At 40.2% G+C, this 26,428-nt stretch overlaps 1 protein-coding gene across 1 annotated transcript in view; it reads right to left on the reverse strand.

Annotated features, from left to right (window-relative positions):
* Positions 1–26,428, reverse strand: part of SNAP91 (synaptosome associated protein 91) — a 103,650-nt gene that overhangs the window by 62,472 nt on the left and 14,750 nt on the right. The window contains exons 3-7 of the mRNA XM_054974450.1: positions 11,677–11,819; positions 9,594–9,669; positions 5,858–5,960; positions 1,857–1,950; positions 527–638 (exon numbers count right to left, since the gene is read on the reverse strand). Of these exons, the coding sequence (XP_054830425.1) occupies positions 527–638; positions 1,857–1,950; positions 5,858–5,960; positions 9,594–9,669; positions 11,677–11,819 (528 nt within the window). The remainder of the gene's footprint in view (positions 1–526; positions 639–1,856; positions 1,951–5,857; positions 5,961–9,593; positions 9,670–11,676; positions 11,820–26,428) is intronic.

Below are 26,428 nucleotides of genomic sequence, written 5' to 3' on the forward strand. Positions count from 1 at the left end.
TTAAAAAATAAACAAGGGACTTTAATCCACACTAGAGGGCATCAGTAAACACCACAAAATACAAAGGAGTAATTATGGTATATGTGGTGTCAGATGCCAATGTTTACAACACTATAGGCCTGTCTAATCCTATGAACTGAGGGAGTACAATACCAGCCTGGGACTGACTCACACTATTACAATGTTAACAGTACTTTTAATTAACTTGTATAAAGACAAACCCAGCATTAAAACTCATTTTCCTGAAAGGTCACCCAGACCTAGACAGCTGCAATACACTCAGTACATGCAAATAAATTAACTTCTTCATAACCCTCCCCCAAATTACAAATGATAGTAAAAATGCTTTCATAGTTGTCTGTAAAAGACAACAAAAAAGTCTCCAAGACTTCCAGAATATCAAAGTATAAGCTTTTGTGGGCAAAAGCCCATTTCTTTCCAATTCCACTGGCCTCTAACAAGAATGACTTGCTAAATGTCATGTTCTACAGCCACATTTAAAACCATGCCTCATTAACTTGCTTACCTAATAGGTTAATAACTCCATCATTGTAGCAAGCAAAAAGCTTGATGAGATCTTTGAAGAGAAGCATAAATGCAGCATTTATGACACCATTTGTCAGCTCATTTGGATGAACCTACATACAAATAAGAACCCATGTTTTTTCAAAGCTTGATTTACAATGCTTGGAAATAGTGTTTTTAGAACACTAAATTAAATGCTGTGGAATATTAACAATATCATATATTGTAAACTAAATATTTAAGGCTGTTTCATACACATAAATAGAAGATACAGCAGTCTCCCTGACACAGCGGGAAAGTTTGTAGTTAATAGTAAGAAGTGTTTAATCCTCCCCACCTTTTCATGTTTACCAGAAGACAAGGGAAGCTGTAGAAAAGAATTTTATCTTTGGCAACCAGAAAAATCAGGCTTCAGCATCTCTGGCATGAAAGGCAGGATGGAAAGAGGGGAATCAGGTAACAATGGCATCCCCAACAGAATCTTGTGGTATCCTTGCACACAATATACATTTATTGTGATTTTGCATGCTGCTGACAGTTTATAGAACCAAGCTTTGCTGCAGGCCTTGTTGACTAGAAAAAAATTACAAAAGAAAGAGCCCAGTAGCCTCTCTCAATCCACTCCCCGCCCCCTGGAGGGGCGGCACAAGGGTTTCTGGTACCCGAGGCTGGGGGCAGCATCAGGTCCATTGCTGCGCATGCACCCCGGACTGCGTGATGACGTCACTACATGTGACATCATCACGCAGCAAGCTGGCCCCATTGGTGCGGCGGGCGGCTTGGATGGTGCACGGAGGCAGCCCATGCTCCCAGTCGGGTGCGTCGGGCAGCTGGGGAGGTGCACGTGCATCCTCCCAGCCATCCCACTCCATTGTTTCGCATGCCACCCTGGACACCTGCCACGGCTGGCCCGTGGCTGCTGCGCCCAGGCAGGGGCATGTGTTGGCGGCGGCGGCAGCATGGGGCGGGAGGGCTGGCAGGCTGCAGCAGCTGTGGTCCAGGCTCTACAGGAGGCCAGGGCAGCCTCCCGTCCCTCCTGCTCAGCCTCCAGCGCTGCCGCTGCTGCCGCCAGCTCCACGGCACGCGTCCCCACATCCGGTGCCCTGTCCGGCACCTCCTTTGGCGCCTCAGCGCTCGAGGCGGGGGCTGGACCTGCCTCAATTGGTGTACCGGCCCTGCCCCCTGCTTATTGTTTCTGAAATATGAAAAACTTATAAGAAGAAATTAGTGAGTATACAGTGGTCTGAAGAAAGCAGCTATAGTTTCACTATGGTTTTTAGCGAGAAATTACTTCTGCCACAACAACAATTAAGGAGAATTTAAATACATACATCAAATTCAAGAAGTGCATCTATTTGTCCCTGTAATATTGGCATACTCTTCAGTAATTTTTCTGGAACCATCGTCCTCATTACACCCTCAGCCCTGCAAACAAAACAAAACACCACATATACAAAATGTTAGTTAGCAATGAAGAATGAAAAATGTGACAACCCACGATTAATGGCGGCATCAAATACCCGGATATCACCACTTACGCCGATGCGATACATCTTGCTAAAATAGTACAATCTTTGAAAAAAAAATTGCAATACTGAGCGGATGCAGGCATTAAGTCCCTTCACCTCTTCTATGTCTTTCCATGAAATTCTTTGGAGTAAGCATTCTTTCCGACCAAAACAACTTAACAACAATATATTTATAACTCACTCAATGTATGGCACACATATAAAAGAAAACTACTCCCCAAAATATCACGCTACTCTTCCTTTTTACTTCAAGATTGGTACCGACCAGGCAAACAACAAACCATAAAGAACTATAGGAAAAACTTGAATGTAATAAAACTTTCAGATTTAACAACAAAAAATGGCCTAAAAACTAAAGAAGAAATCAAAAAGATAACGCAGGTTTCGATACCATGGTTCATTTACTTCCAGATTTCGTACATGGCTATACGAATAAAACTAAAAGACATACTCCACAAACCCAAAACGGATTTTGAAACTCTATTAGATCCAAATTTCAAAGGGGAAAAAGGTTTAATTTCCAAGGTGTACAATATGATACTGCAAAACACCAAACCAAATAAGTATGTTTACCAAGATAAATGGCAACACGAATGTGATACAGCAATTTCACAGGAACAATGAACATAAATTTGGTCCTCCCCTTTACTAAAATCTCACAAAATAAATGTGTGACTCCAAGTGTTTAAAATTCTTACAAGATGGTACAGCACTCCCAAGCACTCCCAAAAAACTATTCAAAATTATTCCATCTTACTCCCCACTGTGCTGGAGGAAATGTGGAGAGATCGGCACTTATGCACATTGTTGGTGGCAGTGTGACGTTATAATTAAATTTTGGGGTGATATCATAGAACAAATAAAAATTATAACATCATACAAAATTCCAGTGGGTCCTAAGCTGATATTCCTTGACCTCTGGCATGAAATTCAAATCCCAAACACATATCGACAACTCATAACAAGTCTTTTGAACGCAACAAAGTCATTAATAGCTCTTAATTGGAAAAACCACCTCCCTCCGTCAGTGTCACAGTGGTACTCGCGAGTTTGGGACCAATTTATAATCGAAAAAATTACTGACAGGATTCAATCTTCCAATTCAATAAATGTGAAAACAAATTTTTATGAGAAATGGATGCCCTTTTTTGAGTTCATTGAAAAGAACGATATGTAGCGTTCAAGTTCTTTATACCGTAATATCTTAGAACAGTAAAGATTAATGCTACAGAACACTATTTAATGTTATGAAAAGACTTTCAAAGTTAAACTCATCATTATATTGTGTTTCACTTGTAAAAATGTGATGTTTTAAATAATGTTTAAATGTTAGCCTCACATTATGATTGTAACTTACCTTTCAAGTACCTAGTTGTTGTATATACCGAGTTGTTATATGTTTCAAAATGTTGTTTTGTGCAATAAAATTGGGGAAAAAAAGAAAAATGTGGAATTTGATCTTTTAGAAAAATCTTGTGGAAGGAAGGGCCACCATAGATGTTCCCTGCCTCTGCTCTTGCACACCACAAAAATCCTTTGTTGAGGGGTAGAGAATATTCATGAACAATATGCACTGCAATATTCCTAATTTGGAAGACTTGGTAAAGCCAAATTCAGATACAAGCATGCACTTAAGAAGCTCTTAGCATCTAGTAAGCTTTCCTATATCAGATCATTTCATTTCTGGCAAGAGATACATCTCAACCAGGTTTTGGCTATTATGGGTCTAGTACATGTGATACCACAACAGAATCTTTGCTTCCATTTTATCCTTTATTGCAACATAACTATTCTGCATCTTTAACACTGACTAACTCAAAAGAAAATATATTACTCACTACTGTTATACAGAGGATTAAAGGAGAACAATTATATGAGTTCATTAAAAAAAATTTACCCAAAGATAAACAGCTCACACAAGCATGGAGCCCTTTCTAAGAAGAAGCTCCCAAAAATCAGCTTCCTATATTTATAGGTTTTTAAATCATCTCCTAAAAATAGCTAACTGTCCCACTTGATAAAGGTGCACATTCTTAGCTAACTGATTATCTTATAACTTCAAACAGCATGCAAAGGTATCTATGTTGAATATTTTCTTTAATTATATAAATACTGTTAGTTCATTTTATAACTTCTATTTAAAAATAGTGATTACAGGTTTCTCATTTATAGGAATATCTGTTAACACTGTCTTTGAACTACATTTCACTTCTGTGAATTTGCCATAATTGCCATTCTCAGATATTTCTGCACCTGGGCCTCAATACATATGGTGGTGTGCCAGGATGGCAGGGCATTCTTCCTGCCAGTCCACCATCCTAAGTCTCCATCCTCGGGCTTAAAGGCCTCAAAACTGGGGGGATATGGGATGAGGCTATGTTGCTGTTCAGTCTCCATCGCTCCCCTGGGAGTGTGGTATGTGATAGTTGCTCTTTGGTTCTCTCTTTGGGTTTCAGTTTGGTGAGCCAGTTTGGTGTAGTGGTTAGGAGTGTGGGACTCTAATCTGGAGAATCGGGTTTGATTCCCCACTCCTCCACTTGAAGCCAGCTGGGTGACCTTGGGCTAGTCACAGTTCTCTGGAGCTCTCTCAGCCCCCCCCCCCCCCACCTCACAGGGTGTTTTGTTGTGGGGATAATAGTAACATACTTTGTAAACCACACTGAGTGGGTGTTAAGTCATCCTGAAGGGTGGTATATAAATCAAATGTTGTTGTTGTTGTTGTTGTTGTTGTTATTTCTGCACCCACCCCTTCTTCTCCTTACCAGCCTGTTGTGTAAACTCTCTTTTATTCCCTCCCTATCCCTATTCCCCCCGGCCCACCCTCAGGGCCAGGGGCTGCAGAACCACCTGGAGAAAGCCCAGCCCTTGCTTCAGCCTGCCACCATCCCTGCCATTGCCAGGTGTTGGCAGGCTTTCAGGAGGGTGGAACTGCCTCCTCATGAGGTGCCTGGAGCCTCTATTAGTCAATATTCAAATACTTTAAAAATGTCATACACCAACACTGTATCATGTTTAACACGTTGCTTTCAGTCTGGAAGGCTAATGCATCTTTATTTCTTTTTTAAATGTCTATGAATCCACGGCTAGTAAGCAGAGGTAAAATAATAAATCAAACTGAAAATCTGCCTTCTGTTCCAGATGAAAAGCAAATACCGTTTCCCCCTTGTGAAATTATACATGGAACCGAAGAAGTGTTCTACTGGTCAAAAGTTTCTGCATTTCCAGATACTATGAAATCAAATTCATTTCATAAAAATCCAAACAAGATCCTAATGTATTAAATTCCACAATCAGTGCACATGTCTGGCATAGTCATGGCTATCTCAGTAATGTACAAACAACTCCAGGGTGTTTTAAACCATAGATTATTGCTCTATTTAATACTTTCTTCAAGTGATTTGATAAAGTTTAGTAAAAAGCTTTTAATAACCCTTGAAACATCGATGGGACTTGGATGCTAGACAGTAAAGGTTATTCAAAGGTAACAAAATATATACAAGTAATTGCATTTAGAACAGTTACGCATAAGAAATTACTACTTTGTGATTTGCTAAAACTTATACAAAACTGAGAATAATGGTGGAATTATATAGCACAGAAGATGCACGACATCACTCCATTGAGAACTCTCATCTCCCTCCCGCCCACCCATTCCCACCCCAGAAAAACAAGCAACAAAGTTGGGCATAAAAATTTAAATTATGCTCCTAAACGTAATAGGCAGCTCTAAGTAATAATTATCACAACATTCAGATTACTGTACTGGAGAAAGGCAATATTTGTATAAGACAAGGACTGCTTACCCCTTCTTTACTCTTGCAAAATCAAATGCCATTTGTCTGTAGGAAAATGCTTTTTCATTCAAGTATCTGCTGTAGCGCCTGATAAAAGTAGACATATCATATCCTGACAAAAGAGAGAGATGACTTATGACTAAGTAATTTTTTTAACCTATTAAATTCCAACAGTAGATTAAGAGAGCTAGCCAAGTCTACATTTAAACAGATGGGTTTATTAATGATGACAGCTTCATGGATTTCAGTGACATTCACCAGAGTGTCTTACTCTATAAATCTTAGTAAAGAGCTACATAACCTTCCTATCAACATACATTATATAAGCAGCAGTGATTGTTTATATTATAATACTGTTCTTTAGGCTGTTTCCACACACCGTTAAAGGGATGGCCCACTCACCAAATGCTGGTGGCTTTTCCTTATGAATCCAGACATCTCCATTTGCAAAACGGTTGTGGGTTGTCTGGTTTTCATTTTTTCGGTGCCTTTTTTGAGAATGCACTTTCCATGGTTTCAGAAAAGGCACCAAAAAATTAAAGCTAAACAGCCCACATCCATTTTGCAAATGGAGACATTGTCAGTGTTCCATTAGTGTGCCATCCCTTTAAGGGTGTGTGGAAACAGCCTTAAATGATACGGTGAAAAATTAATTTGGTTCTTTTTGGATTAGTTATTGTCAAACTGACAAAGTATACTATATTTATTTTTAACAAGTACAGGTACATTTCTGAGTTATATATTCATACGTGTTGCTTTGGCATTCATCTTGTACATTCTATTGCCATATGCTATTATTTTCAAATTACAATGAGCAATTACTACTGCAGATATTGTTCAAAGGCAGCCTGATCCACAGAAAAATTAGCTCACACTATTTCAGCCTACTGACTATGTCAACGATTACCATGATGTTCTGAAGGACCAATGAATATTCTAATACATGCTTCTTGAATCTGGTTTTTAGTTTCAGTGAACAGTCTATTTTAATATGTTCTGCAAAATTATACAAACTGAATCTAGAAAAAATGCCAATAATGAATATGCAGTTTGAAACTAGGTTTCTATCAAGGCTCAAAGCATCTCAGCCCCCATATCATTTAAAATAACAGAATCCACTCCGCTCATTCATTAACAGTTGCCATTATCACACACTGTATTTGAAACCTTCCAGCATGGAGGAATATACTCTTTAATTAATGCTGTGGAAACAAAGGTAATGTACTGAAAAATATTTAGTTTCTCCTTTTTAAATGCAATGAAACTCTTGTGGTACCAAAATCTTAGAACTGCTATGGGAAAGCAAAAGAGTTTCAGTTTAAATTTATGCAAAGGTTTCATGAAAACCATGATTTTATTTCTTTGCCAAATTTGAGTCTTCTATGCCAATTAACACTCTAAGCCTTTGACTTTTTGAGGCTAAACTGACTAAGAGTGTTAGAGAAGAAATCTTACTTTGATAATGTTGTATTTTCATGTTTTGGATGTATACAGTTACTGTAGTGCTGGCTTGGGTAATGTGAGCTAGGAAGTTAGACAAGTTTTTGGAGATTAGTACTTAGCAGCACAGATCTACATATGCAGATCTACATATACAGATCTTTTGTTATAACAGGGTCAGAGTATATGAAGCACAGCAGCAACATTGCAGAGATTACACAAATCATTAATGTTTAGAATACTGAGATGCCTTATTTACTTATCTAATCAGGACAGCTGCTTCTTTTTTGTGGGTATATAAAAAACAGAGAAAAACATTTTGCCCCCAGTCACACAGAAGCTGATGATCCTTAACTAGGGGTCCCTAATGTGGTGCCCTCTGACACCTTTCCAGATGCTCGCCTTGTGTTTTTAGAAAGTATGTGGGGCCAGGTGAGACTTTAACCCAGCAGGGTTTCTGATTGGCCATTGGAGATTTGATCGGTTGTGCAGATTTTTAGAAAGTTGCCTCTGAAGCAGCTGCCACCACGGCACAAGAATATTCACTGCATGACTGAAGATAAGATGTGTGTATACAAGGAAGTTTTTAAAAAATACTATGTTCATTTTAAAAGACATTCTGTTAAACAGAGCTTAGGCCTGAAATGTTGAAGAGTATCTGTTAGAGTTATGTGTGATCTCACTCCCTGACATTTTGTTGTTGGCTCTACCTCCTGAGCAGCCATTTTGTGGTTGGGTCCACCACCCTGTGTTAAAATTCCAAAGGTGCCCACAGGTTCAAAAAGGTCGGGTACCCCAGCCCTACAGAATAATACTGTCAAGGAATCATCAGAAATAAGGCTAGTAATAACAGATCAACTTTTATATATCTTCTAATTTTGACTAAATAAATTCTGACAGTAGTTAACATTCAATGTAAGTGCCTTCTGGAGGAGACACATGACCTTTCACAATTTCTTAAACACTCTCTGTTAGAAGACGAGTCCCTCTTTTAATTCCTTATAATAGTCCTATCACAGAGGGGCGCACATGCATGCGCGCGCACACACACACACACAGAAACACAAACACACAATACACACAAAAGGAGAGAAATCTGCCATTGTAAATAATAGGCTATTAAAGCTTTGTCATACAAAATGGAAGTGTTACTACCATTTGTAAAACTAACAGGTATATATAATGATTTTAAGTGTGTGTGTCTTTAAATGTTTGATGTGGTACAGATGAAGAGTGAGGGTGAAAGAGAGGGATGAAAGTGAGATGATTGGTTGATGACTGAGAATGTGGGCAGAGTGAACTGCAGAGAGAGAACATTCAGTCTGGGCAGGCAACCTGTGTGGAAGCCTGAACTTTATGTGTCTATGAGAGAACATTCATTCTACCTAAAGCAGACAAACTGTGTGTGTGCCTGAAAGAGAAAGTTATATATATATCTGTGTTACTGAGCTTATGAAAAGATACGTTAAGTGGGCATTGCTTCCTGCTCCGCTCCTGATCCTGGCTGGATAAAGGTGGGGGGCAGGCACTGTTACCTGCTCCACTACTGATGCCAGCTAGGTGAAAGTAGGGGGCAGACATTGCTACCTGCTCCGCACCTGAACCCCGCCTGGGCTTCCCACTGCAGCACACTCTCTAGAGGGACGAGCTGCCTCATCCGGGCTTCCCTCCACAGCAGCACCCTCTGGAGGTGCACCAGGATAGGAAGTGAGAAACACAGTTAGCCTTTTATATAGTAGGATTCCTGTATCCCATTCCTTTCCTCAGGGACACATAGTCCCACGAAGGAGCCTGACATTTGGGCACATTATTAAGGGGGAAATTTAAATTATCTTGGAATATAATTCCTGGTGGCGGCAATCTACTCAGAGGGTGTAACTGAAAAAGAAAGGGAGTGGTAACAGCATATCTAATCGCTTGTGCATGTGTATACACACAGCACAAACACTTAAATTAACCTCTTGTAAAGAGTAACTGATGCTACATTGTTTTATCTTTTAAATTAATATGGTTTTGTTTTTCCAGGTCCTATACTACCCATTTCTGAAATCTCATTTTTATAATTAAAAGGCAACAAAGAAGCAGCAGCGCTAGGATTACATCACTACTTTTGGAAAAACACATAGCAACACAGATTAGATTAGGGAATATAATATAGGACATATTACAAAAAATTCTTGATTTTAATCATTTGACCTGATACTGTACCATAATCTCCAGGTAAGAAAAATACATTTCTGCATAAGTGTTAAAAACTTTGCTCATATACTAGCAAAGTTTTATTTATGGAGGGTTTTATTCTTACCATGTGATCCACTTTTGTCCAAAAAATTGCTGAGATTGAATAGTGTGTTTCTAGATGCCAAATACTGAATAAACCTCTGTAAGAGATTAAAAAAAATTAGCCATTTTTTTCTTTCAGCATTGTCCCAAAGAACTTGATCAGAGCTCTACTTATGGAATGGATTTTTCCCTCACCTATTCTACTGCAGCCTGCACTGTTCCCCAAAATTCAGGTCTGGCCGTAGAAATCTCATTCTCCCAGTGGGGACGTGGGATCCTCTGCTTCCACTCACCGCCCCTGGCACCACTTACCTGGCCAGTGGGGGGGTGAAGGTGTGGGAATGGGCCTCCTGGGTGTGCTCCTGGGGCAGTACAACAAAGCCACTTCCTGAGAGTGACATCATCACGCTTCCCTGAAAGTGCTCCCGCATTTCGCAGCAGGCTAATTTGAGCCCTAAACTGGCCAAATCAGGCCCATCTTGGGCACAAATTGGCCTTCTGTGAAGCGCATATCCCCCGACACCTGCCCAATGACATCACTTCCCAGAAGTGATGTCATTGGGCAGGTGTGGGGGGGAGCAAGCGTGTAAAGAGGATGATGGGAATGATGAAAAGGTAAGTGCTGGGTCCCCTCTCATGTAGGGAGGGTAAGGGACCTGGTCACCCTACATCTGGGTTGTAAGGGGCCCTTGAGAAAATGTGCAGTACAGCAGTAGGGGGAACTGGCAAAGACTGAACCTACTTTGCCTGAGCCTCAGTTACTTCGACTCATGAATAATTATATTTCATTTGAATTCCATAAGCATTTATTTTCTAAGTGAATGCTATGAGAATATTCTACTGCTATTGCTCAGATATCTTTTTCAATAAGCTTCCTTCACAGCCTCAAGACCAAATCCAAACATAACATTAAAGCAAATCACACAACTTATTCAGTCCTATAAGCCCCCAGGATGACTAGGGTCAAAATAGGGATAGCATTCTTAAGTCCCCACATATGAAAGGAAAAGAGCATGTTATACTAGTGTCGGAATCAGTCCCACAATTGCAATGCACATGCTTTTTCATCTTAGGTGTTTGTTTGAATGTTAGAACTAGAAGAGGGCATGAACCAAAATACAAACCAAAGTTCGTCACGAACCAAGCTGGTTCATGGTTCGTGAACCAGCGGTTTGTGGGAGTTCATTTTTCATGGTTTGTGAGACAAATGACAATTTCAGCCTGGTTCGCTTGGTTTGTATTTCGGTTTGTCACTGCAGATAGCCTCGTGTCAATCAATTAGTTTCCTAGGCAATGGGGGGATGGGCTCTCTGCAGAACTTCTGTTGACCCAGAAGTGATGTTTTCATGAACCGAATGAACCGGTTCATGAACTGGGAAAAGTTCACGGTTCGTGAAATGCGACGAACTGTGAACCACACGGTTCGGAATTTTCATGGTTCGTGCCCATCTTTAGTTAGGACTGATATTTATTCTGGACAAAGACATAAGTCCCTGTGCATAAGCCCCAAGAGGAATTTGGGATTCACCCTTTTATCAAAATCTATTGTAATGGTGAAAGAAATCCCCATGGGTCCTGGCAAACTTTTCAGTAATAAAACTAAAGCAACAACCACTAAAACAATCAGCCTTTGCTGGCTAGCACTTTGACACCTGGCTGTGCTTTAACTTGTCTAACTCATACCGGGGAAAGGTACAACTGGAGATGTAACAGCCCAGTTGCAACCCATAAGAGCCTATCAATTAGGATGTACTTTCCCTGCCCATGATGCAGAGACAGAACGGAAGCACCTGTGGAACTCCCCCCCCCCCACATACACAGACAAATATCCCAGCAAAGACTCTGCTTTGCAGCCACTAGAAAAAGAAGCCTCTTTTCTTGCAGGAAGGGATGAAGGAGGTTGACCCCATTTTCTTATACAAGGGAACTACAATTCCACAAGATTAGGAACCCCCTCCAGAACCCTAGGAAGAAAAGTTAATTTTTAAGAATTGTATTAGGAAACTCGTATTTTAAAAAAACTTGGGAAAGAGGAACCTTGTCTTGAGATCAATATTAACTTCTACTACTTATGTGAAGGATAGTCCTGAGAACATTGTGCTTACCTCATTACCATGAACCATTAGATGATGCGTTGTAACTAAGGCTTTGAACACAACGACCCAGCTACTGTTTGTTGCTCGTTCAAAAAGCGTATCAGCCATCTGGGGAATGTTGACATTTGTCTCATTTGTGGCCTGGATCAGATCTATTTGGCAGGAAGGGGTCAGAAAAAAGTATACAGTGAACATAGAAAAACATAATTTGTTAGAACAAACCACGGTAATTACTGAATTTTAGTGAACATTACTACAATACTTGAACTTTAGCCACAGCACTCTGCAGAAAAGTCATTAGCCCACCCGCCCACACATACCTATGGCAATTACTTGGATACATGGAAAGTCTCACAAAATAGGAGAACCAGTTCCTTCTCAATTTACTTAAGTTTTAAAACTATATTGCAGTGGTAGCAGCTCAGGACAGAGCCACCTGTGACTCTTGTGAGCAATGTTCCCTAATGTGGCACCTGCCTCATGTTTAAAGAAAGTGGGCAATGTCATTGCCTGAAAGAGGTGGTTCCCATCTTGAAACTGCACAGTTGGAGGGACTGGAGGACAGGTAAGCTGCAAGCTTCCCTGAGCTCTGGATCTTATGCCATGGATGGAAGGGGCTTGGCCTCTGCAACAGCTGTTGCTTTTCTCTGCAGCCTCTTGTGCTTTCGTCACACGACCTGGATCTCTTTTAAGATAGTGAAGCCTTTCTTTACTTAACATCTGACTTAATAAGGTGTTCTAGAACGTTCGAAAGCTTGCATTCTGTTTTATGCCATAAATCTGACCTGCAAGTCCTTCTCTTTCCTCCTGATACACAATTGCTGGGAGAGACAACCATACATGCTCAGAAGTACTCTGGTAATTTATATATTCAGTAGTAGAAGTTATATAATATTATTATATGTGTGTGTTTGATGGGCAGGAGCACAGGTCATACAGTAGTTATGTGGCTTCTTTGGTTGACATTAATTGCAATTGTGGCTATGAGCCACAGAGTGAGCACCACTGTTATGTTGCTTGCCAAACCTTACTTTCCTGAACCTACAAGGTTGGGAAGGGATTTGCAAGTCTGAACCAGAGAGTATCACAACCACCTCACCTACACACCACAGCGGTAATTCCCCCCAGAAACTAAAAAAAGTGAAACTAAAACTATGTATTGTAAATGATCAGAATTTTGAACATTAAAAAGCTACCTTTCCCAGTCTCTTGGCTTTTTCGTTTTCTGAGGAACAATATTTCAGTGGTGATCCTCTGATTGCTGCCAACATGTGGTGTGGTGTGTGCACACCATCTACTGTTTCCCATCCACTGATTTTCCTTTCTAATATTCTCCCCCAATTGCATTACATTGGGAAATAGGGGGTGGGGGAGAATAAAGCAGGATATTTTTAAAAAGATAAAATTTGTGTTGAAGTGCTATTCTGCTCCAGTTTAAGCAAAGAGTGATTCCGCACACGTTGGATAATGCACTTTCAATGTACTTTATCGTTTGAGGTGGATTTTTTGTTCCGCACATGAAAAAATCTGTTCCAAATGATCTATAAAGAGGATTGGAAGTGCTTTATCCAACGTGTGCGGAATCACTCAAACTATTCCAAATAGTTCTCTCTGAAGTTTCATAACTTCAAAAAGTAGATGATTTAAGAGAATAATTGAATACACTTTACCATGAAGCATGAGCCCCTCAGCTGAGAAACCTACAAAGGGAAAACATGTCCTTCCTTATAATTATTCCCTACCAACTAGCACAGTACGGTAGATAGCAATTAAATAATGGAGTAGACCCACCTTCAGAGTTAGACATTATCCCCACCTACTCAAGGCTGAGTAAGATAAAATAGGGACATGCTATTGAGTTCTGACAAATCCAGAAGACTTCTGTTTAATATACCAGGCAACTTTGGTCATTACAGCCAATGATGCTCAAGGCTGATTAACTCTTTCTGTGGCAATTGTATTTGCCACAGTTATATTAGCTATTTGCCACTAAATAAACACACAAACAGGACAGATGTGCATGTCAAAACATGCAGTTACCATTGGAAAAGGCCTACAGATGCTCAGCTTTCCATGGCTATTATGTGTTAAGGAGACTTCACCTGAAATGAGGCAGACTTATTTAGGGCCATTTCTATTCAAAGAAGCATTCAGCTTCTATTTTTCTTTTCTCATAGAGCCAGATCAGGCATAGATAAATGTTCAACCTTATAGATGAAACAGGGAACTGCTGCTATTAAATGTGGCTTCACATTTTTATCAAGAGAAGTAGCTGAGAAATTCTTCCAATGGCCCATCAAACACATGGATTGGTGTAGTTTACTTTCTTGCTGTTTTACAGAATATATAGCAAAGTTCCATAACCATGACACTGTGGATTCTTCATAAACATTCACAAAGTACTACACTAACACATAGTACAAATCAGCATCTAAAAATGAGGCAAATGTTTTCTAGTATACTTCAGAAGTGAAACGTTCAGTGTATAGAATATATACTCAAAACAAAGTAACTGCAAAAAAAAGATAAGGCCTGCTTTACAAAACCAATCACAGGTCTCTATATGCCACTTACATTAGTCTCAATGCAACAAAATTATAACCTCATTGATATCTGTAAAGCCATAGTCAATTGCTCTACTGATTTCTATGCCATGTCAAAAAAGTACTGTTTCTTCAAGAGGCAATTAATACTTTCTACTTGACAAACTCCTTGTGCTATAGTTAGGCTGTCATTCATCTATCAGTGATTCTGTTGAGGTAGTATTTACTCACTTGAATTCACATTACCAATGAAATCAGAAATCACTTAAGTGCCCTATTTTGCAATGTATCCCTTTAGCTCAATTGTGTGATCAAGCAAAGGTAATAACCATTCTTTAAAAGCTCAAACAGCTGGGAGCTTGTGTGTTATGCAGAGATCCTGAGATGAAAGTATTACTACCCATAGGGGAATTAAACTGGGTATAGGAAGGAATTAATTTGATCATGACGCACCGCACCAGACACTCCCTAAAGGCACATTTCATCGTATAAGTACATAGGAAAGCTCAGCAATATAAACTCGTAATATAACTATTATAAACTGGTAATATAACTATTACCAAAACCAGTGACCTACTACACATCTTATGCTTACTGCAAGGAGATACAGAACATTTTCGAGAAAACTCCTCTTTAAAATTATACACCACTTAGTCACCATGTCACCAACAGATATGGCTACCAGGTCCCCTTAGACTCCCAGCACGTGGTTGGATATCTGAAACTTACCTTTTTGCCAGGCCCATGATCCTCCTCATGCGCACACCCCACGCTGGCACAATAATTGAGATGATGGGGTTTTTGAATCATCTCAACAACATCCACCTGAACATACAATTCACAATGGAGAAAGAAATTGAGGGAAAACTCCCATTCCTAGATACCCTGGTCATCCGCAAAGCAAACTTTCAGTTAGGTCAGAAGGTCTACAGGAAACCAACTCACACTGATCGGTACTTACACAAAAACTCCAATCACCACCCCCGACAGAAAAGAGGCATAATGAAAACATTAGTGGATCGTGCAAGACGGATATGTGAGCCGCACTTTCTCAATGAGGAAATTAATCATCTAAACCACGCACTTCAGGCAAATGGCTACTCCAGAAATGAAATCCGAAGAGCAATCAAACCCAGGATGAATCAAACAACCAAGGAAAAACAGTCTCCTACAGGAAAAGTGTTTTTGCCATATATCAAAGGAATTACTGATCAGATGGGAAAGCTTATGAAAAAGCATAACCTTCAAGCAGTATTCAGACCCACCCAAAAAATACAACAGATGCTACGATCAGCAAAAGACAGTAGAGACCCCCTCACCTCTGCAGGAGTATACCGTATACCCTGCAGCTGTGGACAAGTTTACATCGGGACCACAAAGCGTAGTATCCAGACAAGAATAAAAGAACATGAAAGACACTGCAGACTTGGACAACCTGAAAAATCAGCAGTGGCTGAACATAGCCTAACTCAAACAGGGCACAGTATCTTATTCCAGGACACCAAAATACTGGACAACACTTCCAACTACTTTGTCAGACTGCACAGGGAAGCCATTGAAATTCACAAGCATAAGCAAAACTTCAACAGGAAAGAAGAAACCTTAAGAATGAACAGAGCATGGTTTCCAGTTCTGAAAAACACCAGGCTAACAAAACATTCTATCCCCGACAATAGCCCTGCAGAGAAGATTAGCACATCAAGTACCAATCCATATGCAAAAGAACCTCCTCAGGATACAGTGAAGCCTCCCGCTATTAGCATTCCACACCCTGGGAAACTCTTACAGGATGACTCAGCTCAACCCCACCCCTCCTGAGTAGATACAAATGACCTACATCTTTTCCACACTGTGACACTGAGAGGTCTCTGTCTTTTGGTGCTACACCTCTGAAGATGCCAGCCACAGCTGCTGGCGAAACGTCAGGAACTACAATGCCAAGACCACGGCAATACAGCCCAGAAAACCCACAACAACCAAAACTTGGTCTGTTTCTCTGTAACCTATCATCTTTTGTAAATGTTGTGTTTCTGATCCCTGTCACCTGGAGATCAGTTGTAATTTATTTATTTAATTAATTTCGATTTCTATTCCACCCTCCCCGCACCAGCAGGCTCAGGACGGATTACATTCCATAAATTGCGGGAGATCTCCACCCACCACCTGGAGGCTGGTAATCCTATGTATAATTATCCAAGAACAGGGCACTGTGGGGGGGGGGGGGAAACAGCACCCTGATCTTTAAAGTCCAAAGTTCAGAAAGTCCTTACAGGGAAATTCAGCCTGAGGTAGAAGAAAATGGAATACCTTACTTAAATTTCAACATGAGCACACTATGTCCTGTTGAATTCCCAAATTTCAGTGATTAAGAAGCAAACATCTCACTTCAAAAGTTGAGCAATGAGCTTCATTGGGTCCAAAAGCTGGGAAACACTGCCCAACAGAAAAATGTCCTACAAGACTGAGGTTGGAAACAAGTGAGAAGTCAGTCCACAACACTCTCAATGTTTTATTGCAGGCCTATCACTCACATAGAACTCATTTTGTAGGAACATGAATTCTATAGAAAACAAATATGCAGACACATTTAAGGGAAGCCAGCAGGTACAGTGGAAAACCCTTTTTTAAACATTCAGTAAGTAAAACAATTTCAGCCATACACTGTGTATATTTCAGTGTCCTCATTCGTTCTTTCTCTGTAGCAGAGAAATCAAAAGACAGACATGGGAATTTTCAAGCCTCTCTAGCACTAGCAACTGCCAGAGTATCTTAAATTTTAAATGATGAAGGATAGCTTGAGTTTACCTCCACTGACCTCTGCAGGCTGCTCCTCAATATTCAGCTTTTCTCATCTGGACATGCTCTCCACCTCCCCCCTGCTCTTTTTGTGGGGAAATCATACATGATTTATTCTTCTTCCCGATGCTGCAGGAGTCACATTTTTTCCTCTAGTGTTACATTAATTTGTCCCAGTTTAGTAAGGGTTAAGAGCCCCATGGCGCAGAGTGGTAAGCTGCCATACTGCAGCCCAAGCTCTGCTCACGACCTGAGTTCGATCCTGGTGGAAGCCGGGTTCAGCTAGCTGGCTCAAGGTTGACTCGGCCTTCCATCCCTCCAAGATCAGTAAAATGAGTACCCAGTTTCCTGGGGGTAAAGTGTAGACGACTGGGGAAGGCAATGGCAAACCACCCTGTAACAAAAAGTCTGCTAAGAAAACATCGTGATGCAATGTCTCCACATGGATCAGTAATGACTCAGTGCTTGCACAGGGGACTACCTTTACCTTTAGTAAGGGTTAGTGTTCTTAGGCCCCAAAAACTTTTGGGGCCTCAGTCCCTCAAAATGAGATATTCTGAAGTATAGTCTCTTATCTGGATTTCTGCTCAACAAAAACAAAATCTAAGCCTAGTTTAGCACACAACAGTGGTGCAGCATGTATACTTGCATACAGCATCTCTTCTATTCATATATTTCATCATGTGTTCTGCTGTGGATTTTAAGGATGAAACAATGAAAGGATGTCAGCTTTTGAGGCTTCCATTTTGTAAAAAAAAGATGATTTTCCTCTCTTCCTTTGAAATGGCAAGTTATGTATGGCTAAATCTAATAATTATTTCATGTACCTTTATCAAATGAGCTCTGTTAATAGTTCTATATACAGGATACTAACAGTACAATCCTAAACAGAGTTACTCCAGTCTAAGTAACTCTGCTTAGGATTGCACTGTAAGTTTTGTAACTGATTAACTGTTCCACTGGATCCCAAACTGGTATTAAAAAGATTTAACTTTTGCCCCTAAGTTGTGCCACTCCATACTCTATAAATTCTATTATAATAAAAGTGTTCTATGCTGTTTAAAAGTCATCCCAGTGTGCATGTGTGTTAATTTGAAGGCTAATTTGAAGCTAGCATCAATGTCCCCAATTAAAGGGAATGGGAAAAATTAATCTCTTCAAGCCCAAAATATAAGAGGAAAACAGAATGACCCAAATATGGGGAAAAGTCATTTGACACAATCACTACTCTATGTTGATAGGAAAACCAAGATAAGGAGATACTTAGTGTTTATATTCATACTTTCAAGAGGTTTTGACTTGAATGTGGAGAGGGTTCTGCAAGACCCTCACAGGAACAGTGGCTCACTACTGATCACAGGGACAGAATCCAGGAAGTTGTAGTTGCAATCCTTTGTGCGCAATTTCATGGCTATACTAGCATTAGTGTTTGTCAAAGAGATCTTTTAAAAAATTCTTTACTAAACTCATGTCTATTAGATTCCCATATCTGATTAGTGTCCTTACAAATTTAGGAGGGTTAAGGTATTAAGCACAGCCATTAGCTTTTTATGCTCCTTGAATCTGTGGAAGTGGCTGGATCAGTGTTTTGCTAGTGGAATGGGGACTAAATTGTAACCCATGTAGTGTCAGATCTAATTTGAACACTGGAAGCAGACCAAGGGTCATTCTGGAAGACTTGTGATGGGCTCTTCCCCGTGTTTTTTTCCAGGGTAAATTGTAGCAACTCCAGGAAATTTGGATTAGGGTGCGGTGTAGACAGAATTCCATTCTCCATGTGTTATTTAACAGATTGAAACTGACCTCCCACTTATTAGCCTTAGAATGGAAAAGACATGTAAAGACAGACAACATGCCTGTTTATTTTCTTGCCCTTCCAAGGCAGAGAGGGTATTATTTTTGTTCAGCAAAAGTAGTGGGGCATTCACTCAGACTCCTAATCAGAACTGGTGGCTGCAAATTCATCTTTAAACCTTTTTTAAATTTCTGGGAAGTTCTGACTGTAGATATTCCCTTTTCTTCTTTGATAATATCACTACATTGTTTGTCCAACACTGAAGATAGGGGAAATACCTCTTAATTGCATTTAGATAAATCAGGTGAATTTTAGCTCATACACTGTCTGGAGAAACTGGCATATGGTTAAAATTATCTTGAACAAAGAGACTCATATTTCTTAGCAAGCAAGAAGAAAACACTGCCTGCAAGAGAGAGGGAGGGAAAGTGAGCCCCTTCAATGACAGTAGCTGTTACTTGCATTATTTCTACTGTTAGATATTGTTGAAGTCTACATGCTATTTATTTTAAAGAGACAGGTCTCTTATGAACATTTCCTTTACACCATTGCACTTTATATATGCTGCTGATTTAAACTGTTTGTCTTGTGTTTTCCTTTTTTTCCCTCTCTCTGAACTTCATTTATTAAACAGGAACTGGTTCACCAAGCATCTTACAAAGACTGAAGAATACAAAACGCACAAATAATAAACTTCTAGGAAGCAGAAACATGATTTCTTGTTTTGATTACTTTATAGTCCATAATTTAAGCTTTCAAGTTTTATTTGACTTTTTTTTGCTAGCTGACAACGGGATATGTTTACATTGATTTGAACAAAGCTACAAATATACGCTTCTTCATAAACATACCTTACATAACTAACCTTTGCCCAACCAAAACATGTGCTTTGCTAATCTCTGGTATAGGGTCAAATAGAACCCAAAGACAATAGCAGAAAGTTTTTAAAAGCATTGAGTTGAATTGAGCATGCTACCAGCTGCCATAGGAGGGAAAAAATCTCTTCATTAAGTACTTCCATTTAGTGGTAAATGAATACAGCAAGATATCAGGTGAGAAATAAGAATATAGGAAAATATAATTTTATCAATTTCATTCTATATGCAATTTCAGTTTCCCTTTCAATGCAGTTGGGGGTAAGATATCAGATGTCAGGTACCACTAAGATAAGATGTCAGATATTGCTACAATTTAAAGTAGTAGTTACAAGAAAGGGCATGAAACATCACAGGATAACTGGCATCATTAAGATTTGTAGGTGTAAGAGATATAGAACTGAAGATTGTAAACCACGTTTTCAGTCTTTTTCTACTTTTTCATGTCAATTTGATCCCATTTTTGATTAAGGGTCAATACGCTCATTGCAAGTTAAACATAGTGAATTTCGATGGTGGTTGTGGGTTTTCCGGGCTGTATTGCCGTGGTCTTGGCATTGTAGTTCCTGACGTTTCGCCAGCAGCTGTGGCTGGCATCTTCAGAGGTGTAGCACCAAAAGACAGAGATCTCTCAGTGTCACAGTGGTGCTACTGAGAGACACTGAGAGATCTCTGTCTTTTGGTGCTACACCTCTGAAGATGCCAGCCACAGCTGCTGGCGAAACGTCAGGAACTACAATGCCAAGACCACGGCAATACAGCCCGGAAAACCCACAACCACCATCGTTCTCCAGCCGTGAAAGCCTTCGACAATACATAGTGAATTTCATTTTATCTCTTTGTTAAGCTCAAACCCAAAGAACTATGGCATGTCTGTAACATATGTTTGACAATGATGTCATGGCTTGGTTTTTAGGAAGCTACACAAAAAGAGAACAGCAGGTGACACTCATGAATACATGAAGTGGCCTAATACTGAACCAAACCACAGATCTATCAAGGCCAGTATTCTCTACTCTGACTGGCAGCAGCTTTAGGGGTCTCAGAGATCTTTCACATGACCTGCTACCTGATCTTTTAAGGCTACTTGTTGCATGAAGTGAAGAAAATGGTTTCTGAGCTGGCCTGCAAACAATTTAGGGCTGCAACACAGTATGCCGTCAAGTATGGATACTCTGAGATGAACGGGGTAGTTTACTCTCTACTACACTTTGCTGCTGGAGTGAACTGCTGCTGTTTGAGAAAATAAGGGTAAATGCCTCAGAGTCTTCCAGAAAAAGACATGTGCCTGAACAGTACTATACTGTACTATACTCTCAGCAAATGTGGAATAGTGGTTTGAAGTGTTAAAAAGCAATTCCTCTTTAGGTCACTAATAATGCCCAGACATTATTGCTGCCATTTGATTTTCTATTAAACATCTTGCTCAGACATCAAGATTTTTCTTACTTGCAGTTTCAAATGGCTTTTACAATGCCTGCTTTTTAAAAGAGAGATACTGTTCTACTATATGTCCTTAGTCAACAGGTATTAAAAGTCACACCATCTATACTAATTTGGATGAACTTACTATTATCATCATCAATAATCATGCTGCAGGGGAAAGTTGAAGTAAAGGCTCTCTAATAGCTGACTTCACAGCTTCCTGTGTAGTCTTCAAAAGACAGTCGTCTTTGACTGAAAATACACAGGAGCTGTCCATAGCATGAAGTTCTGAATAAATACAGCAGTTACTGGGTGAGACAATCAAGCAAAACCTATAGAAGCACCCAAAAAAGAAAAGGGCAGCTGTACAGTGGCCAGGTCCCTATACCCTCCCATCGGCAGCGGCAGGGGGAGGTCTGGCACTTACCTTGTGCCTTGTTAGGGTTTTTTTTACATGTGCACGCTCCCAGCACTTGAGTGATGATGTCATTTCTGGGAAGTGACATTATCATGCCACCATGGACATGCTCGTGTGTTTCACATGGGGCTAATTCTGGACCATTTGGGGCCAAAACTGACCCCAGAAAAGTGCAGGAGCATACCCATGGCTGGTTCAACATCATTTCAGGAAGTGATGCTGTTGCACCCCACTGGAACCGTGCCCAATGCATGCTTTCTCAGGTTGCCTGCCAGTGGTGGGTGATCTCCAATGGGCAGCAGGGCACACCCCTGGGAGATTGCTCACCACTGGCAGACAACAGGGAAGCCTAGGTAGTTCCCAAAAATATTTGGTCCACTTCCACCATGAGCCATATGGGGGCAGGGTAAAGCTGAGAAGTACACAAAATTTCAGCTACCAAAAATTTTACAAGGGTTCTCTGAGCAGTCTCATACAAGTAGCAATGGGGAAGGGAAAGTGGGGGCACAAACTCTCAAGAGTTTATACAAAATCTTCTTCACTGTTCGCAATCTTTTTTTTTTTTGCACAAGTAAACTCAGAATCTAATACAAAACAACTATTTCCTTGGACACTTTGTATGAGTACTATAGTAAACATAAATGCCACCTGAATTTTGTAACACAGTAACAACAAGCTCAGTATCCGGTAACAGACAAGTAGTAACAATGCAACACATACACCCGGATATCCAACAATAATTCACCAAGAATACATATTAAGAATTTATCAAAGTGTATTCCAAAATACATTGCATTGTAATTGCATTGTTTATTTTGGAATACACTTTGATAAATTCTTAATATGTATTCTTGGTGAATTATTGTTGGATATCTGGGTGTATGTGTTGCATTGTTACCACTTGCCTGAATTTTGTAAGCATATCTATTTTGTTATTAGCTTACTAGTCTGAAGAGTCTCTTCTATTCTGTTTAAATATGCTTTTAAAACTCTGCTTAGATACATCTCTGGAAATAGTTAAGCATTTATATTCTAACAGTTACTGATACATGGACAATACTACAACCCTTTATAGCTTTAAAACTTGTTTTTATTTACATGCATATGTACATAACAGCTTTTGTTTAGGTGGCTTCCATCTTTCTGGAAGAGTTGAATGTTTGCTTAATAAATTAGCTATTTAACAGCCATAATGAAAGGTTGTTTTCTGACTGACAATTATTGCATCCTTGAACAGGCACTGAGGTAATTTCTGGCAAGAACCAAAGGTTAAATAGAGCAACTATGCTTGAAGAATACACAATCCAGGCATTACGAGGGCAGGACAGCGAGCCAGCCACAGCACACAACTACAACTTGGTTACAGCTCTTTCAACAGAACTGTTATTTCATCAGTGTTTCTCAAACTTTAATCTAATTATTTACAAGATCGTAAGTTTGGAGTAATAGATCAATTGGTGAACAGAACACTTCATGAGAATGAATTCTGAACCAGATAGTCTCTGGTTCAAATGCTACTTCACTCATAAAAAATAACAAATAAAAATCAGCAAAAGAAAATGGAGAAGCTTTCCCAGAACGTACCACTTCAGGTTCTAAGTCTGAAGTTATCTGAATATTTTATTCATGAGATGAAACAGAACTCAATTACTTAGAAAATAATTCTCCATGCAGCGAGTGTCTTCTCACAGAACAAGCATTCAGACATGCAGGTCTACTGTCTGTATAGCTTGGCACAGTATGGGCCAAGAAAGACCTTTCCTACTTTGTGAGGGTTGTTGTCAGGATAAAAGGGAGGAGAGGAGAATAATGTGCTTTGGATCCCCACTGGAAAGAACAGCAGGGTATAAAAGTAAATAAATACTAGTTCATTCTTAGCAGCCTTGGCAAGCCAGTTTCTTAGCATCAGAGCCTCCTGCCTGCAAGATGACAATACTGGCCTACTTTGCAGTGTCATTGTAAACAATTTAGTATGCAAAGTAGCTCTTTGTTTCCAAAAAAAAAGCCTAACATCTTTTACAGTGACACTTACTTAGGAAACTATTAATATATTCAGTCTCTGTGTGGAAAGGCTGTGGCTTGGAGAGCATGTTTTTATTATTTATTTGCTTTAACTTAAAAAGCTATGTGTCTTTTCATTTGCTTACAATCCTAACCTGTTAAAATACAATGCTATCCCAAATATATTGAAAACACAATGCTGAACATCCCAAGTTCAAACATCTCAAATTAAGAAGAATGGAAATGTGGGAAGGATAGCCAAGGCTTCTGCTCAAGACAACCTTGGGGAGCTGCTGCAATTCAGTGCAGGTTGTACTGGATGAGATGTACCAATTGTTTGGTTCATAATGAGGCACACTACAGACAAACATTGCTAAGTTTTCAGAGACTGTCAATCCATGAGTTATTCACCATCGTCCAACATCACCATCTTGCTTTTAAGAGCAGACTTGGACACAATTAATGGCCATCTTGATTGCTATGCCAAGTATGTATGCTCAAACCATGTGAAATTTTACAATCTGGTAAATAAAAGTGGTTTGTTAAAAGGTTTTCATTCATCTCTTCTGACCTCTGCGCAAGTACCAGTCACAATTGGAAAAGCAAAATCTTCGAACATTTGAATAGTTCTCCTCGTGTACCCCAGTTTCCTAACCAATCCTGTCTCTTGCCAAGGTCCCAGTCTTGAAACCAGATGATAGAAAAGGACAGCCACAATTTGCACCACAGCGCAATGATAGCTTCTATAACTGCTTTCCATTTCCCTTTGAGCCCTAAAAGTACAGTTCTGACACTGGAAAAGAAAAGTGAATATGATCACCTTGCAGCTATATCAATCAAGTGCTAGCACAACATATACAAATTTTCAACATATTTTCAACATAACCTGAATTTGTGAGACCCATTGTGAGACAAAGCCACATGGGTAAGAGAGAATGAAGTGAGGGGGAAATAAATGAGGCAAAATTGCTTCCTCTTCCACTCACAGGGGCATGTCGCCCAGTTCCTCACTGCAGCATCCTGACCCACTTAGCTTTTTGCCCATCTGTGTCTCACAACTCCAGGCATCATCTTTCTGGGTCAAATGGGACTACTAAGAAGAAGAGACATGACAAAGAAAATGTATGGGCTTGTAGAGGTTTACTGCCAAATCATGGGAAATGCACTTAAAAACAACCTTCATTTGCAGGTCCAGCTCCAAAGGTGAGGGGGTGAGGACAAGGGGACAGACAACTTGGTGGAATTAAAAAGGCCACAACTGTATTGGTTTGCAGCTTATGGAGTCTTGGCACAGCATGGGGAGCAGATCCAAACACTGGTTGACCTGCCTGTCAGCCAATGATCCCCTGGCTCCCTCAGCCCAGGATCACAGTAGGTGGAATTCTGCATGGGCATACACCTCCCCTGTGGATCCCTTGATACCTGGAATAGAACATATCCCAACAGCCCCTGAGGTGGGCTTGTCCCTGCCATACATCACCCCCAAGATCCCTTAAAAGGGATCTCCAGCTGTGGGGAAACAGCACTCACAGGCCGTGCTTCCCACCAAAAGGATCCATGCCCAATGCCAAAAGAAACCCCTACCCAAAGTGGTGATGAGGCTAAGACAAGAAACTGATCCCAAAGAGTCCCCAGGACCACCAGCATACACAAACCAATCCAAGTGCATCATACCACAAAAACCTAAGTTAAGCGAAGGTTGGGGGAAGAGATAGGTGAGAAGCAAGTTGAAAGTCAAGTGCCTGAGGGGCTCAGCTGACTATTTATGCCCAGCTAGAAGACCTGAATGAAGCTTGCACTCACCAGGCGCGCTTGCGGGGACCACCCCAGAAGCCTGGCCAACCTGCAGGCAGGGAAATCTGAAACACAAAAGGGAAAATGGCGGGTGGGGGGGGACCAACGTCGGAGTCAAGTCGGGAACCAAAATGTTGAGCAACAGAAAAATAAATTAAGATAACTATTTATTGCACAGTGCACAGAATTTTAGGATTAAAAAAGTCATATATCTGATACCATTATAGTCTGATCTCTGGTTTGCACATGAACGCACAACTGTGAATTTAACTACTGTCCAGGACAGAATGGTAGTCTTGTTATTATCTTTGATGAGTGAGGGCTCCTCAGTCTATGCAGAAATGATTTATAACCATTATTTGGAGCGTCACTTTTTAAGTGACCCATATACAACCTGCCTGGTCTGAAAAAGAAAAACAACTTTTTATATTGATATAGATCCAGAGGAGTTAGCCGTGTTAGTCTGTAGTAGCAAAATAGAAAAGAGTCCAGTAGCACCTTTAAAACTAACCATGCATCTGACAAAGAGAACTGTGATTCTTAAAAGTTTATACTACAGTAAAGTTGGTTAGTCTTAAAGGTGCTACTGGACTCTTTTCTATATTGATATAGTTATTGTTTCATGTGTGTGTGTGTGTGTGAATATAATTCTGACCACTGAAGAAGGCCCTCAGGCCAAAACATGTGGGGTCTTTTGGTTAATATACATGTGTAACCATGATTGTGATTCTGTTATTAGACATGCAACTTCATTTTGTTGCTGTATACGATGATCTGAGTTTTTAAATGGTATCCTATATATGTCATTTTTAATCCTAAAATTTTGCTCACTGTGTAATAAACTGTTGTATCCTATTTTATTTTTCTGTTACTAAACCTTTTGGTTCCTGACTTGACTCTCAGGAGGGAAATCTGAAACACCAGCCACAGTGAAGCCCCACAGAGGTCACTGGGAGACACCAAACCCTGAGGAAATGGCAACCACCTTGCGTCCACAGACCTCGCAGCCTACAAACGGGATCCAGGTGACTCTGGGGCCAGGGCTTACTACATTGAACCAGAAAAGCAGCATAATTACAAGTCTGTCCTTAATCAAACCAGCTAGGTTATTCTA

The sequence above is a fragment of the Eublepharis macularius genome, chromosome 1 (genome assembly GCF_028583425.1).
Source record: "Eublepharis macularius isolate TG4126 chromosome 1, MPM_Emac_v1.0, whole genome shotgun sequence".
NCBI lineage: Eukaryota > Metazoa > Chordata > Lepidosauria > Squamata > Eublepharidae > Eublepharis > Eublepharis macularius.